This window comes from Herpailurus yagouaroundi, unplaced genomic scaffold (assembly GCF_014898765.1).
Source record: "Herpailurus yagouaroundi ecotype Mexico unplaced genomic scaffold, PumYag 163, whole genome shotgun sequence".
In the NCBI taxonomy this organism is placed as follows: Eukaryota; Metazoa; Chordata; class Mammalia; order Carnivora; family Felidae; genus Herpailurus; species Herpailurus yagouaroundi.
Window position 1 is genome coordinate 11,578,255 of NW_024412404.1, and position 16,980 is coordinate 11,595,234.

The 16,980-nt window shown below is 52.4% G+C and overlaps 1 protein-coding gene across 1 annotated transcript in view; it reads right to left on the reverse strand.

Annotated features, from left to right (window-relative positions):
- The window catches only part of NPFFR1 (neuropeptide FF receptor 1), a 19,593-nt gene extending 3,610 nt beyond the window's left edge, over positions 1-15,983 (reverse strand). Inside the window, exons 1-2 of the mRNA XM_040485262.1 lie at positions 15,725-15,983; positions 1,295-1,609 (exon numbers count right to left, since the gene is read on the reverse strand). Coding sequence (XP_040341196.1) covers positions 1,295-1,609; positions 15,725-15,731 — 322 coding nt within the window. The 5' untranslated portion in view covers positions 15,732-15,983. The remainder of the gene's footprint in view (positions 1-1,294; positions 1,610-15,724) is intronic.
- Between the last annotated feature and the right edge of the window lie 997 nt (positions 15,984-16,980).

Genomic DNA, 16,980 nt, shown 5'->3' on the forward strand with positions numbered 1-16,980 from the left:
TTTCTTTCTTTCTTTCTTTTTTTTTTTTTTTTTTTGAGCACGTGAGAGAATTCTAAGCAGGCTCCACACTGAATGGGTCATTCCAACAATTTTTAAAATTGAGGCACGTGAAAAGGACTGGAAGACACCACCTTACCCAGCTAGTGACTTTGCCTTATCACTGTTCTTGCTGCTGTGTGTGCCTGTATGTGTGTGCACCTGTACATGTGTGTGCGTGAGTGCATGCCTGTGGGTCTAGGTGTGCCGGGAAGGAGAAGGGTGAGCAGTTTATGTTCAGCAGCTGTGAAAGAACTCGAGATCCAGCAGTGAGTGAAGGGCCCACCAGGCTGAGCCAGTGCAGCTGAGGGGAAATTGTTTGCCCTGGCTCTACTACTCGGGTCCTGAAACCTACAGAAACACAGGCTGTGATTCCCCAAGCCGGGTCAGTCACTGGTAAGCCCCTGGATGGGGCTTTTCAGGCTCTGGATCTGGGCTCAGGAGCCCCGGGCTCAGGGCCTACGAGCTCAGATCTCTAGATGTCTCCATGGCCCTGGAAACTAGTCCTTCCCCATGTAGAGTCTCAGGGTGTGTGGAGCCTAATTCTGAAACAAGGCAGGCAAATCACGTGGGAGAGAGTAGACAACAGTGTGATCCCTCTGACATTTGGAAGATGGACAGGTAGGAATTGAGAGGTTCGGTGGTCTAGTTCTGCCTGAATCCCTTCTACCAAGTCACTGCTAAATGGCCAGCCCGTCTCTACTTGGACACTTCCATTGACAGGCAGTTCACTACCTGTCAGACAGAACTCTCTTTCGTTGGAGAACAACTCAAATCAGTGGGGATTATTAGGTTCTTATTCAGAGGGAACCTGCCCCCCTACGACTTCTTCCCACTGGTCCTAGTCCTGCCCAGGGGAGCTACAGTAACACTGGTTAGAAATATGGGCGTGAGGCCATGGGACTTGACACTTAGCTGGGTAACAACACACATGTCCCTTAATCACTCTGGGCATCAGTTTCCCCGTCCCCAAAATCAGGATTTTGTGGGACGCTCATTGGATTGCTCATTGGATTGCTCTAAGGATTCATGCATAACTCATTGGATTGCTCTAAGGATTCATGAAGGTAATGCAGGAAGAGTAGGTCATACAATGCCTGGAACAAAGAGAATAATTAATTCACTGTTATTTCTAACCGAATCCCTCAGCCACAAGACTGTCTTAAGTTTGAGGCAATGACATCTTGGCCAAGAGACCGAGCCAACCACGCTTTTGGGGGCGGAGGGGACCCTCACTGCCTCTGCTGCCTCCACTCACCAGTGATGAGGTTGTCCACGAGAGTGGTGGGCATACAGAAGATGCCCACCAGCAGGTCGCTGACAGCCAGGTTGAGGATGAACATGTTGGTGACGGTGCGCATGTGCCGGTTCGTGAGCACGATGAAGCAGACCAGGGCGTTGCCCACCATGCACAGGAGGAAGATGAGCACATAGGCCACAATGAACATAGCTGCCACCGGTGAGGAGTGCTGGTAGTAGGAGGAGAAGGTGAGGTTTGCAGCCAGGGTGGCCTTGGCATTACTCCCATTCTGACTTGGGGGCCAGCTGCTGTTGGGAGGCTGGGCGGGCTCCCCTAGAAGCAAAGGAGCATACAGGTCAGGAGCCTTGGCAAAGCAGGGCTGACTGACTCCTCGCCATTGGGTGCGACCCTTCCGTGCTCCCAATCCCGACCATGCCCTACCGCGCCCGATCGTGTGTTCAACTCCAGTTGCAACCGGATTCACTTTCGACCCACAGCACCCAAACCCTCATCTCATGCCCCCACCTTGTCTCGTCCACAGCTCACTTCCCGATGTTGGCTCTCCTCCATTCCCATCCAACTCCCCCGCCTCTGCCCCATCTGGGCTCCATCCTTCTTAGCCCCGCTGTCTGCCCCAGAGGCTGACCTCTAAGGACTACATCGGCCAGATTCCCTTGCCCTCTGGTGTCCGACCAGGTTCAGCCAATGGGAAGCGCTGAAGGAGATTGAAGGACTGGAGAAGACAGAAGGCAGGTTACTCATCTCCCCACCCCCTCCATGCCTGGCCCAGTTCTGCCTGTGGGGCTGTCTTTATGGATACAGCTCCTACCAGGTGGCCCTCTTCCAAGGCTCTAGCTCTTTGAGGGCCACAGTGACACTATTTTCTCTCCTTGCACTGACAGCTCCCTGGGATCGCCAGTCCTGGGTGCTCATCCATTCCTGCTGGTTCTCTTACCTCCCCTCCCACCCCCCATAAACTCTCCCTATTAACCTCTTCAGATAAACACTTTCTGAGTCAACCGCCTGTTTTCTCCTGGGACCCTGACTATCATACCCTCGGAATCTCTGTTGTCCCTCTGCATCGCCTCTACAGAACTTTAGCTGGGAAAGGCAAGAAGGCAGTAGACAAAGGGACAGTGAAAGAGGACTCTGAACCAGGGTAAGAGCAAAGGCACACATTAAATTTACCAGAAGACCACCCAAAGCCAAGGCTACCCTGCCTCCTTCACTCTGTCCCATCGTGGTATCAGCTGTTTCACTGGCACAGCGTCTAACAAAGCACTTGCATATGTATTATTTTATCGAACCCTCCCAATCACCCCACGAGGTAAACATGTTAGGTATTAGCCCCATTTGAAATGGGAGAACTGAGATCAGAGGGGTTCTGTGACATCCTCAAGGTGACTCAGGCGTATGCAGCAGAGGTGGTCCTTCTCTGTGTGTCTCTGAGTCAGTTTCAGGCTTTGGCGTGTGCTTCCCAGCCACCTTTGGAAGGAGCAGTTCGGTGTCCAACCACAGCTCCTCTGGGAAGCCATTAGATGTGGTGACTCATGATGTTGTCTCATAAACTCTCCTCCTGCCTTCCTCTGGGACTGAATGTGGTCTGTTCCAGGGGACGAAGAGTCTTTGGGGAGTCTTCTGTCACATCCAGAGCTCAGCCACTAGCCTGGAGACCCAACGGAGGCTTGGGATCTGGAGGCTAGAGACGCTTAAGGGCCAGTGAGCTGGCGTGACCAGGGCTGGAGGGACCAGCAGGTGTATCAGGGGCACTCAGGGTGGGGGTGGGGGTGGAGACTCTGCAAACCTCAGGTGCAGAGTGAGAGGAGGAGGTGATACGCCCTGCTGAGGCATTCCAGGGCGTCCAGTTGCACCCGCACATCTTTATTTTAATATGGAAGATGTCAGACATGCACAAGAGAGAACATTATAGTGAGTGCACACAAGAGCGTATAGCTCAGGGAACCATTACAAGGGAGTAGAGTATAAGGAACTGCCATGTGTACATCCTCCACCTCCGACAATGGGCAACTCAAGGCTAATCTTGTTTCACCCATAGCCCCACCTCTCTTTGGAATATCACATCACTTCCTTACATCCACCAACATTTCCAGTTTGTATTGCTAAAAAGTAGGACTAAAAAAAAAACAAAACAAAACACAACAACCCACATAACCACAGTGTCATTATGATACCTAAAAAAACTGACCGTTATGTCTAATATTATCAATTACCCAGCATCCAGTACTCAAATTCCCTGATTGTTACATACTTTTTTTTTAACATTGTTTGTTTGCTGCAATCTGTACACCCAACACGGGGCTCGAACTCACGACCCGGATATCAAGAGTTGCATGCTCTTCTGACGGAGCCCTCTAGGCACCCCTGTTAGGAGCTTTTTAAAATCGTTGGTTTGCTCGAGTGAAGATCCAAACAAGATTTCTGTTACCTGTTATTATGCGGCAAACCACCCCAAAGTTTAGTGGTGTGGCGCTGGAGCTTGGCAATCTGGGTGGCCCTTCTGCAGGTTCTCTGGGGATCACCCATACAGCTGTGGTCACCTGATGGCTTGACCGGAGCTGGGAGGCCCAAGATGGCCTCCCTCACGCGGCTGGTGGTTAGTGCCAGCTCTTGGCTGGGGTGTCTTCATTCTCCTCCGCGTGCTCTGTCATCCTCCAGGAGGCTAGATGGGGCTTCTTTACAGCTTGGTGGCCATAGGCTTCCGAGCCAGCAAGAGGAGAAGCTACAGACTTCTTAAGATCTAGGCTCCAGAATTTTCACGTCATTATTTCTGCCACCATCAGTTGGCCAACGCACGTCACAGTCAGCCCAGATTCAAGCTGCAGGAGAACTGGTTTCTACCACTCAGTAGGAGGGACGGTAATGTGACGTTGCAAATGTGATTCATTAAGGTCCATCACTGTAAACTTGACTGCCACCTCCACGTTGCATTTGGTTGACGTGGCGGTGAATCTCTTTTAGTTTCTAGGTTCTTCCTCTGCCTCTCTCCCCCTACACTTTGTCACATAATTGAGTGAGTCGTTTGTAGAATTTCTTGCAGACTGGATTTTGCTGAGTGCTCCCTTGTGATGTCATTTTTACATGTTTTACTCTGTCCGCTGTATTTCCTGTAATTGACAATTAGATCTGAGGGCTCAATCAGATTGTGTCTCGTGGGCTTTTTTTGGGAAGGCAGCTATGCTCACCACTAAACCACCAACGCACACTTGTGGTCTCTTTGTTAATGCCAAGCTTGACCAGTGGACTCCAATGCATCATCCCGATGCCTCCACTGTCGGGTCCCATCCGCTTTTCAGCAATATTTTCAGCAGGAGCCACTAAGGATTATCGCGGAACCCTCAGTGTCTTTCAGATATGACCCAAACTCTTTACTTGGCCTCCCAAACGCTCTGCGGTCTGATTTCCTGTTGCCATCTCTGACCTCGCTTCCCTGCCACATCCCCCTTTGCCCACTGTGCTTTGTTGCTCCTGCCTCCCCCCCCTTCTTTAGCCCTCGGCTTAAAGGCCGTCTTCTCCGAGAAACCCGACCCGATCACTGTTTCAGGCAGGTGCCCCCCCACCCCATTTATCTTCTCTCGTAGCATCTTATTTATTTTCCTCCATCTGTCAATATTTGATTTGTTTTCACGTTTATTGGGTTTTCCCCCCACCCTCGGAAGCCAGTTAGTAGCCATAGCCCCAGCATCTCTGCAGTGCCTGCCCATAGTAAATGGTTCAATAAATGCCTGTTGAATGAATAAATATTTGTATGAGGGGAAAAGGAAGGAAAGGTGGATTCTGACACCAGGTGATAGGGTCCTGCTATAAGCTGGCATTGCTGGTGTCGGAGGGCCTTCACAGGCTCCTCTGGAAGGAACCCCCATCTCAGTGTCTGTTGGGAGCCTCTCCAGGCAGCTCACCCCTCCGGAGCACCAGGTCAGCTCTGAACCAGTCCCCATGACTCGAAGAAATCCGTGGATGTGCACGGGTAGACTCCAGGCTGTCTGTCCTCTGCCCTTCCCTCGGCCTCAGAAAACTGCTAAGTGAGCTCATATTCTGCAGTCTGTCCCTGGGAGGCGCCCGGGAGTGACCCTGCCCATCTCTAGACCCTTGGCGGAGCTGGGCGTCCGTCTCTACCATCCGGGCAGCTTCCGGCATTGCAAGATGATCCTTTCTCAAAGAGGAAGGATTCCTGACAACTCCCCTGGGTTGAGGAGCAGCCAGGCCTCCCACCCCAGCTGAGCCAGGCCAGCAGCCAGAGACCTCATTAGCACCCTGGACTATTCCTTTCTGGGATCTGCCCAGCGCCCTTGTGGATACATTAAAGCCTGTGAAAATCTCTTCCGCTGAGCCCAATTAAAGCATTCCCCTACTGGGGGAGCTTCCTGGAGGTCTCAGGATATAATAAGGGTTGCCTCCAAGGCATTCTGATAATCGCAGAGAGCAAGCCCAGGGCCAGAGAGAAGATGGGGGTAAGCTGGTGCTCCCCGTGCGTCCCGGCCAGCAGCGTCAGCATTAGCTTGGAACTCGTTAGAAATGCAAATTCTCAGGCCTCACCTCTGATCTAGGGAGCCAGAAACCCTGGGGACTGAGAAGCCCAGCTGTTTTAACACATTCCCCCAGGCGATTCCGATGCAGTCTAGTCTGAGAACCACAGATTTAAAGGACTTGGACCAAAGACCCTGGAGATAGTGGACACACACAGACTGGAAAGTCCCAGCCCTCCTCCCCGCCTTCTTCCCGGTGACTTCGGGCAATAGGCTGGATATTTGTGTCTCCTCAAAATTCACAAGCTGAAGCCTAATCCCCAATGCGATGAGATTTGGAGATGGAGCCTTTGGGGTGTGATTAGATCACGCTGGGCAGCTGTCACGAATGGAATTAGTGACTTGTAAAGAGACCCCAGCGAGCTCCCTCCTCCCTTCCAGCATGTGAGGACACAGCGGAAAGACGGCTGTCCGGGAACCAAGAAGCGGGCCCTCACCAGACACCGAATCTGCGCCTTGACCTTAGACTTCCTTGCCTCCAGAACGGAGAGATGGCTTTCTGGGTTTTCTCAGCGCCCCGCCCTGTGGTATTTTGTTACAGCAGCCCCGAAGGACGGGAACACCGCCTCACCCCTGTGGGGACTCAGCATTACCATCTTGAAAATCGAGACACACAACGCCTGGCTATGACCTCGCGTACGTCACGTCACCACCCTGGGAACCAGAGTTCTCTCTGGTGAAATGGAGGTAAGCTCACGCGTCCCGAAAGGAGGTGTGGTGAGCCAATAAGATAACGAGTAAAAGGACCTGGGCGCACTGCTGTGCACATGGCTCACCCCACGCCTTAGCTCCGTAATCGGTAGTGTTGACAATGGGAAGTTACACAGTGGATGTGAGGACGAGATCCTCATAATCTTCTTGGTCTGGGCCACCCTGCAAAGCCTGAGAGATGTGTGAGGGAGCAAACACCACCACAACAAATGCCTTGAGCACAGAACCAGACTGGGTATTTGTTTCCCTGAGTCCACAGCAGTCCCCTCTAGGAACGCCATATTTGTCGCCACCTGCCGATCCGTCCTGGCACCGCGTGGGAGCTCCGTCCCTCACTGGAGACCTGGGGCTCACCATCCAACAGCCCTTCCTGAGACCCTCCTGAGTGAACATGACCTGGGCCGGGAGGCTCTGGGGACCTGCTGAAGAATACGACACAAAACGGCACAAATGGCTGCTGAACACATGAGACGGAGAGTTGAAATTCGTTTGTGATCAAAGAAGTGAGGTTTGAAAGAACACCCTTTTCATCAGGCAGGATGGTGGGGAAGAAAAGTGCTCCGTGATGGCCAGAGAGTGGCTGAGGGTCGGTGGGGGGAGGGGGAGGGCACACAGCAGCTCAACCTTCACAGTGGGGCACATCCATCCGGCACCCTGCAGAGGACTTGCTCCAGGATCCAGCTAGTTCCAGCTCTAGGGACTTATCCTGGGGAACAAGATCTAACGGTGTGGGGGGAAATAGTGACCATGGGTTGTAGTAGCTACAAAATAATATCTATGACAAATCTGCATTCCGTGTAAAAAGGTGTGCACGTGTGTGTGTGCGAATGACAAAAAAAAAAAAGTGTTTGTCCACAGGGATGTTTCAAGTGCTTTTTATTTTCCTTTTCACTAACTTGCAGTTTGACCTTTGCAATCAGGAAGAAGCTCTGATTTTTAAATGTGATTTTAAACCGATTACACCTGTGGTTCTAACCTCTGACTCAAATCAAAATCACCTGGCTTTTAACACTACCGCACTGCCTCCGAATGAATCAGAATCTCTGGGAATGGGGTCCAAGCCCTGGCGTTTTTCTTAAAAAGCTCCCCTGGTGATTTTTCACGTGTCACGAATTTGCGAACCATTGACGTTCATCACGGTCCGCGCTTTCAAGGCGCTTACGGTCAGTGCGTAACACTGTGGGATTCACCAAACTCTTTGAGACTCTGGTGCATTTGAATTCATTTTACAGATGCTTTCCTACTGCTTTGTCCTGACATACCAAGAAATGATCCCTGTCCCGATAGAACTCACCGTCTTTGAAAGCTCCAGAAGTGCCCTCGATCATCCACACACTTTCAGGGGAGTGGTGGGCGTGTGGGGCTGTGGCTCACCTTGCACCCCTTACCCCTTCTCATCTTGGGGAGTAACCCCTCTCTGCGTGAAACCTTAGAGGGACTGTCAGTCGGGTGTCTGCACTCGCCCCTGGCCAACGGATGGCCAATCAGACCTTTTCTGCTTTCGAGTTGACTCTGGATCCTAATAACACAGCTTCTCCTTCTGTTGCATGAACTAGCCCCACTCTTCCAATGCGTTCCCATTGTTGATTAAGTTAGCCAGAGACCGTTCCTGTTGCTTGTAGCTCAACGTCTTGACTAATACGAGGACATCAAAGTTGATCATCTTTGAGCCTCCTTGGAATCTGTGGAGTCCAGGTTCAAAACCCCAGGAACAGTTGGAAGGGGTAGGGACAGAGCCCCAAGGTTCGTGCTCTCCAGATTAGATATTAGCCCTCCCTATGCTTCCTCTACCAGGCCATGCCATCCTCCATGAAGTCTTTGCCGGTGCAGACGGGAGAGGACACTGACCCGGGAGTCTGAAAACATGGCCTTGAGAATTGGCCCAGGGGTGGTCACTCCAAAACTTGCCTGGAAGAGGGGCTCGTGGGTGTGTGTGGGGGAATCTGATTTGAAGGCGAAGCTTGGGAACTTCTCTTAAAGCTGCTTTTGCCCAGTTTTTACAAGGAGGTTATGTTTAGTTTGGGGATGTTTGAGGACCGCTGATGGGGGAGCTTAATCCTGTACATCACCCCTTGGTACGCCTCTGTGAACTGGGGGGACCCACTTCACTTCCCTGTGTTCTCCGTGGCTTTCAAAGGCAGATGGCCTGGGCTTCTTGGACTCCCGACCTCAGGGAGTTGTTCCCAGGTTCAGTAAGATATCAGAGTAAATGCCAAAGGGTTTCATAGACCTAAGGGCTGCGTCTTGACTATATCAGCTATCTGGCAGGCAGCTGCAGGGGACCAAGGGGTTATAGCGAGGTCCCAGTTGATTTGGGTTTGTTCCCAAGGAGACCAGCCTGGGCAAGCCCTGTGTTGGGGCCGCACAGGGGAGTGAAGGGTGGGTGTGTCGGGCGATCACTGCTGAGGAAGGAGGCTTCCTGAGACCTGTGACCTCATTTCTGTCCCTCCTGGCAGCTGAGCTAAAGCCACCACATCCCAGGCACCCACTGCAGCAACACAGATCTTGCAAGTCTGGCCCTTCTTTTTAAAAAAAAAAAAAAACATTTTTTTTTTAACATTTATTCGTTTTTGAGAGTGAGAGAGACAGAGCATGAGCAGGGGAGGGGCCGAGAGAGAGGGAGACACAGAATCGGAAGCAGGCTCCAGGCTCCGAGCCGTCAGCCCAGAGCCCGACGCGGGGCTCGAACTCACAGACCGCGAGATCGTGACCTGAGCCAAAGTTGGACGCTCAACCGACTGAGCCACCCAGGCGCCCCAAGTCTGGCTCCTTCTTGGTGAGTAAGAGCAGGTAGGCCTCCCAAGAATCCTTTGGGTTGGCAAAGGCCGAGGCTGAGGGCTGAAGGGTTTCTGCAGCAGCTGAAGGAGCCAAACCAGCCTCTTTTTGCACTTTCCCTTCTACTCTGGAATCCTTTCATCTCTCCTCACTTCCTCCTGGAGCCCTCCAGATTTCTCTGTTTTACTCATTCAAAAGCTAGATTCCGGAAAGAAGGTTCTGATGCAAATCGTTTACCTCTCGGTGAAAATTGAAGACACTGAGCTGCTCTTTACTCACATATTAAGCCTATACTCCCAGCTCATTTAAAGGAATTTCAGACCTTAGAATATAAGGGTAGAAGGAATTTACAGGGAGAGCAGAAAGGGGAGGGACTTTCCTCTCTCTCGCTCTGGGTAAGGCTAAGCATATGGCCAGGAGCATCCTTTCCGGGTTCTCTTGATTTCTTCCCCAGGGTCTACCTGTAGCACTGGTCACATTCAGTTTCCTCTTCAGCTATGTGCAGAAATGTTTTTTCTTCCACGAAGCTAGAAACGCCTTAGGGGCAGAAACAATGCCTGTTCCATCTCAGAAAGATCCCCACTATCAGGCACAGGGCACAGAACATGCAGACAATTAATAAATGGTGGCAATTAATATAGGTCCTGAAGGCTATCAATTTTCCTCTAAACGCTGCTTTAGCTATATTCCATTGGCTCTGATATATACTGTTTCCATTACTGTCGAACTACTTTTGATACAGCATCGAGCTCTCTCTGACAAGGGAAGAACTGTTCATCGCACAGATAGGAAATCAAAGCTCAGAAGCAGAGACATGCTCTTGGAGCAAAGGAGGCAGTTTTGTTTGGCTCGAGGATTCGGAGTCCATCAAGGAAGCCAGGTGACCCAGGCTGAGCCTGAGCCCCTGATCTGGTTCTGCCACCTGCAATCATTTTCTCCTCTTCTCTTGGTATCATCCGGCCACCTGTTAAGATCTCCAGTGTCCCTTTGCAGCAACTGGGGATCTTGGATCCAAGGGGTCCCTGCCTTCCCCAGGCTACACCTGCAAAGCCGACACGATGCATGCGTCATCTGAAACCTTTCCTGAAGAAACTGGCACACAAGTGGCTGGACCCAGACCCGGTCTACCCTGAGCTCAATCGAGAAGTAATGAAAGTGAACGCTTAAGTCCCTTGGTTTCCATTCGTCCCCCACCAGTACTTCCCAACCAGGCATCACCACCTGAAGCTTCAGCATCCCTGTCCCAAGATCCTTATGTGCTCTCTCTAGCACGATCTTCTTTCAGGAATAATCCTGATGAATTGGTTCACACAGATGAGGAAATGACTCATAACAGCTTCAAGTGCAGTGTCTCTTCGGTGTTTGCATTTCAAAGGGAGTCAAACCTTAAATCAGAAAAAAAAAAAAAAAAAAGCTCCAATGGTGCAATTTTAGTTACTAAAGAGAGAGTGGCAAAAGGTTTTTGAGGAGAGACTGAATTTAATTATTTTGCATTTGGATCCTAAGTCGATCTGGTAGAAATTAGCGGTGTTTGTGAGTTCCACTCTCTGTGCTACAGTTCCCTCATTTCTAAAGCCAGCGCTGAGCACCTGCTCACCCAGGCCTCTCCTGGCTCTAATAACCTGGGGTCTTTGCAGTGGAATGGCCACACAATGATTGGAGCAGAAGTACTCACTGGTAGGAGCAGGACAGACTGGTAGGAGCAGGACAGACCCTGGCTCCCGGGAGAAACAGACAGGCATCCGCCTGGCCTCTGCCTCCCAGCAGCAGCTGAGACCCCTCCCATTCCCCACTCCTCACAAGCCAGGAAGGTGCCAAGGGTCATCAGCACGAAGCTGGATAGCCGGTCTCCATGGAGGCCGCAGCCCCAGGTGTCCCCAGAATCTGGGCCGTTTGTGCAGAAGCCAGCAGACCTGCTTTAGCTCAAGCCAGGGCAAGCGACACCCCCTGAGCGCAATTTTATCGTTTGTTAAATGGAGATGACGCAGTCTCCCTGCCCACTTCCCCGGCGGGATGAGCAGCTCCAAGGCGGTGAAGTGTTTTGCAAAAACACACAGGGCACGATGCCTCTGGCAGCGTTTCCAGGGGGCCTGGAAAAGCAGAAGCCACCCGGACAAGACGTTTCTGTGTCCTGCACTGGAGGCAGATGAGCTGGCTGACTCCTCTCCTCTCTCCAATGACCTTCTTCCGCTGCCTGGGCCGCTTCTCCACAGTACTCCCACCTCCAGCCACTGGACGTGTACAGCCTCCCAGCCCCGGGGGCCTCCCTCGGCCACACAGCTCCCGGGCCAGGCGGCAGCTGTGGAGGCTGCCACGGGTGCCAAGGAAGCCACTAGACGGGGGCTGGGCTGGAAGTGGGGGTGGGGAATAGGTCTGATTTGCTGTGCTCCGCTGACTTAGAGCACGGAACACCACGGCCAAGGCCAGTGGGAAGTCTGATGGGGGTTACTGCCCGGCTGGGCCCCAGCAAGTCTGCAGGAGGCTCAGCAGACGGCGGCGTCCATCTGTAGGCCCTGGGAGAAGGTTTTTGGCCCTCAGAGACCCCTCCAGGCCATATTTTTGGTCCAGCCACCCAAGGGTTCCCCCTTCAGGCTCCCATCGGCACTCCCTAGTCCAAGCTGGATAATGAGATGTGGTGAGGAGCTAGCTTCTAGGCCAGCTCTGAGTGCTAGAAAGTTCTTCCTGATGGTTGACTTGAATCATCTTAATGTAACTTGCCTCCACCTGTCCGAGTTCCGATCCCTGGGGCCACATGGAATGAGAGTGAGCCCCTGTCCCCAGGATCACCCCCCTCTCCCTACCTTTGTCCCACCAGAACAACCAGGGGCTCTTCAGGGAAAGGGGTTCTAGGCCCACCTTACTGACGGTCCGCTTTATTCTGTCCAGTAATTGTCCTCAGGAGTACAAGCCAGGGCTCCCTCATTGTAAATGGACACAGTTGGCTTTTTGGACTGAAATTTAGGACTTTGCATTTCACTTACATTTACATTTCATTTTCTTGGTTTCGATCTGCATGTTGAGATACCCTTAAATCTTCAGTCTGTTGCCATGTGGGTTTTGTGGTCCTTATCCAAAGATTTGATAAGGATGCCTTTCAATTTCCCTCTAAATTGCTTAATGTCAGGTCCAAGTGGGAGCCCGAGGGACCCTTACGTTGCACTGAAGCCTTTAATGAAAGCCCTGTCATCAGTCCTCCAGGCCCTTCCCACACCTTTCCATCAGTTTCCAGGGCTCTCACGAAAGATCTTTGCTGTGTCCTGCCGAAATGCTGCAATTCACCTTTGTTCCGGTCTGAAGGAAGAAATTTGGGGGGCACCTGGGTGGGTGAGTCGGTTGAGCAACCGACCTCAGCTCAGGTCATGATCTCACGGTGTGTGAGTTCGAGCCGCGCACGCGGGGCTCGAACCCACAGACCGTGAGATCATGACCTGAGCCGAAGTCAGAGGCTCAACTGATCGAGCCCCCCCCAGGCCCCGCCCAGTCCAATTTGCTTTAAAGAACACTAATATTGGGCTACTCACGAGTACTACATTATTTTCCTTCTTCTTGAAAAAACAAAACAAAACACGTTTTTTTAAGAAAACAATGAGGTGCTTCTTATAAACCAGTCCTGAGCACTAACTACCAAAGAAGAGAGTGAACATCACTGAAATCGCACACACAGAGATAACCCCGCGGCCAATGTGTCCGTGACGCCTCTTGCTGTGGACCCCTTCAGCCTGAAGGTCCAGCTGTGGTGGACCGTTCCTGGCACCTCCTGCACCTCACCAAGCCTGCACCCGAGGGTGTCTCTGCTTCCTTTGAAGCCAAGAACAGGAACCTTCTAGGAGTGCAGGAGGAGAACCAGTGGAAAGGAGCAAACAGCACCAGCTTCCCATCTCACGTGGGGGAAATCTTGGCCGCTCTCTGCACATTCCCCAGAGGGTCCCGAGAGGGACAGAGCCCTCAGGTGCCCGCAGCTAAACCCAGCTCGTTCATGCACCCATTTCTTGTCTTTTCTCCCTCTCCCACCCTGCTCTCTCTTTTTAAAAAAATTTTTTTTAATATTTATTTATTTTTGAGAAACAGAGGCAAAGCGTGAGCGGGTGAGGGGCAGAGAGGGAAGGAGACACAGAATCTGAAGCAGGCTCCAGGCTCTGAGCAAGCATTCAGCACAGAGCCTGATGCGGGGCTCAAACCCACGAACTGTGAGATCATGACCTGAGCCGAAGTGAGACGCTCAACCGACTGAGGCACCCAGGCGCCCCCCGCCACTCTGCTCTCTTGACGTCCGCTTTCAAGCATCAGAGAAACTTCCTGTACCTGAGCCTTTGGCTTAGGGTACACTTTCAGAAGCGGGGGAATCCAAACGAAGATGTTAGTGACCATCTCTTTGCAGACATCTTACATACATCGCCAATAACAAGCCTACGTAATTTTGCGTAAAGGGATTGTACTCTACGTGGGTTCTAAAACCTACTTTTATGAAATTACTCACAGTGGGCAGGGAACATACTTTCATGCCTGTAAATACAATCCTCAATGCAGTTCTTAATGTCTACATGCTATGCCACGGCAGATGTGTTTCATCATTTAATTTACTTAATTATGGGCCTCTAGATGGTCTCCAGTTTTGCACTGCGATGAAAATGCTCATGCATATATCTTTGCAAGTGTTCAGGATGGCATCGTTTGACAAAATTCTGAGATCTTCAGAATTGCTTCATTGTTTCCTAAGTTTTCTCTACGTGTTTGACAATCTATTTCGGCATTTTCATAGAGGCCAGTATTAATCTTAGCAGGTTAGAGATGTCTTTTCTTTTTTTAAAAATCTCCCTTTACTTCCTTTTTTGAAAATCAGGACAGGTGCCCGTCTTCTGTTTTCTCGCATTTTTTTCATCCTTTGTACTTTCTTTTAAGGCAATGATTACATCTGCCTCCACGTCCCTGGGATGTCACTTGTCTGGGCTTCGATGCCTTCTTCCCATCACCTGTCTTGGGCTTCAATTTCCTCCTTATGCTCTTTATTCTATCATTTGGAGTAAAATTGCCTGTGCCCTGCTCCGCCTGCCCTCCCTTGTGCGTTAAGCTTGTATCACCTATCTCGAGCCCTGAGCCGACTTCCTTATTATCCTTACTCAGCCTTCGAAAGCTCTTTGCTCTGCCTTTGTTAATTTCCCCGGGTTTCTCTTCACTCGAGCTTTGCTGTTTTGCTAACACTGTGCTTGCGGATCCTGCCAACCTTCCAGATTCATCTTGGGTTATGCATTCCTCACCGCATCTTTGTGTGTGTGCGCTTTTCAAACCCTGCCAGTGCAGCGGCGCAAGACATTCTGTGAAACTCTCTTTTCTTTCTTGCCTGGAGTCCAATCATTTCCTTGGAATTTCAAGGTTTTATGATCTCTTGAAGTAGCCTCTCTTACCGGTATGAATTTGTTCAACGCGTCTTGCCTTATTTCACCCTTACACCCACCCTGTGAAGCCGGCTAAATGTAAGTTTCTCCCTTCAACAGATGGGTAAAGGGGCGCCTGGGTGGCTCAGTCGGTTACGTGGCCGACTGTGGCTCAGGTCATGATCTCACGGTCCGTGAGTTCGAGCCCTGCGTCAGGCTCTGTGCTGACAGCTCAGAGCCTGGAGCCTGTTTCAGATTTTGTGTCTCCCTCTCTCTGACCCTCCCCTGTTCATGCTCTGTCTCTCCCTGTCTCAAAAATAAATAAAATGTTAAAAAAAAAAAAAAAAACCAGATGGGTAACCAGTGACCCAGAGAGGTTTAGGCACCACCCCAAAGATACCCAGCAAACCAGCGGACCAGTCCTCAGTCCTCTAGGCTCTTAGTCTAAATATGGTTTCCCTTGCCCACCGTGGCTGAGATGGGGCTCTGGACCCCCCACTTGGTAAGGTTGGAGCAAGCAGTCTTCTACCAGGGACGTATCCTTCAGAGTCCTGCGGGTCAGGTCCATAAATCCACCTTTCTTCTAGAAAGAAAAATTCTCTCTGCATGGAAGAAGTCTCGTCTAGAATTCCATCACCACCCCTCTCCCCCCAACTAGTCCCACTCCTTCTAGCCAGCAAAGTCGGTGGGTGACAATTCCACTGAGGTCAATAGCTGAGCTCACCTGGTTTCAAATGACCCCCTGCCCACACAGGAGGCAGGGTGCATGCACACACGGACAGAGAGGCACCAGATCTCTTTCTCCCACCCTGTCTCTCTGTCTCTGTCTCTGGCACACACACGCACACAACAGTACGGAGCACTCTAGGTCTTTCTCTCTCCCTCTCTCAGTGTCTTTCTGCTGCTGTCACACACACATTGTCACAGTGCCTGGCTCTGGACAGCTGTCAGTGATCAGATACCCCAGCCCCTTTGCCCTCCCTTGGCTCGCTGCTCCTGAGTCAGTACCTGAGCCCACCCTCAGCCCCAGCTCCGGGCTCACTCACCCTCCATGCTGCTCACTCCTGCCGGCTCTGGGGAAGGGCACAGCGGGCCCCTCGGACCTGGCAGGGCAGGGGGGAAGTCTCCGGGCGCTGGGTTGGTCGGCCTGCCCGCGCCCCTACCTCTGAGCTCAGCGGATCGAGTCCGGGGCCGGCAGGAAGCGGGCAGGGGGCGTGCGCCCGCAGGGCCGGGTCCTTCGCGGGGTCTCGCTCCCCCTCAGGGCCCAGAGTGAGCCCGGCAGGGGTCGGGCTCCCGCGCAGCGCTGCTGCCTGCCCCGCTCTGCAGCCGGCAGCCCTCTGCCCCTAGCCTCCCGAGGCTGGAGCGAGGGAGGGGGCCAGCGCGCGGCGCCGTCGCCATGGCAACCCGCACGCCTGTGCCCGCCGCAGCGCCCCCTGCCCGCTGTGTGCCGGGCCGCCTCGTCGACGAGGCCGTCTCCGCAGGGACCCAGCGCCCCTCCAAAGTAGGAGGCACCCCACCGCCTACTGCAGCTCTGCCAGCGACGTCCACTAACTCTGTACCTCTCTCCGGTGCCACACATCCCGGCCCCCGGCCCCGCACCTCCTCTTTATCCCACCCCAGCCTGACCCCTAGTCACCCACCCTAGTGTCCAGGACCTTGGGGTCCCGCTGAGAAGGGGATGAGAGGCAGCTGTGAGTACACAGGAGCGCCAAAGGAGGGAGGTGGGGGCTCGCCATCAGCTCTGAGCTCTGCGAGGAGAGTGGGGACAAGGTGTCTCCTAGATGGCCACTGACTTTGGAATCAGGGAGCCCAGGCGTTCACCGCTTTCCCCCGGGGCAAGTTTCTAAGACCGCACCCTAGTCTCCGTTTCTGCGTTTGTGAAATGGTTTCGAGGGGAGTACGTGAGATGTCAAAGTTTCTGCCCAGCACCTAGTAGGTGTCCAACAAATGGTCCCTTGAGCAGGATGGGAGCGCCCTCCCGTTATCCGAGCCCTCATCATCCCCCAGTAGTCACCGCCATAGACTTTTGTCACAAGAACGAAGATCCTGGTTTCCAGGCAGATGAGAGTGAATGGCCCATTCCTTCCAGTATTGGGGGTGGGGTGGGGTGGGGTGGGGTCTATATCCGGGGTTTTGAGGAAAGGGTTGGAATCCAGCTCCTCCTCTGCCCTGAGTGGCTGTCCGAGTCTCAGGGCTGAAAGGCCTTAGAGGCCACTGGGTCTAACCCCGCCCTGGGGCAGGTGTCTGGATCCTCAAATCACCCTCTCTTTGCCCGGGATAGATGGCCCTTAGAGAAAAGGGG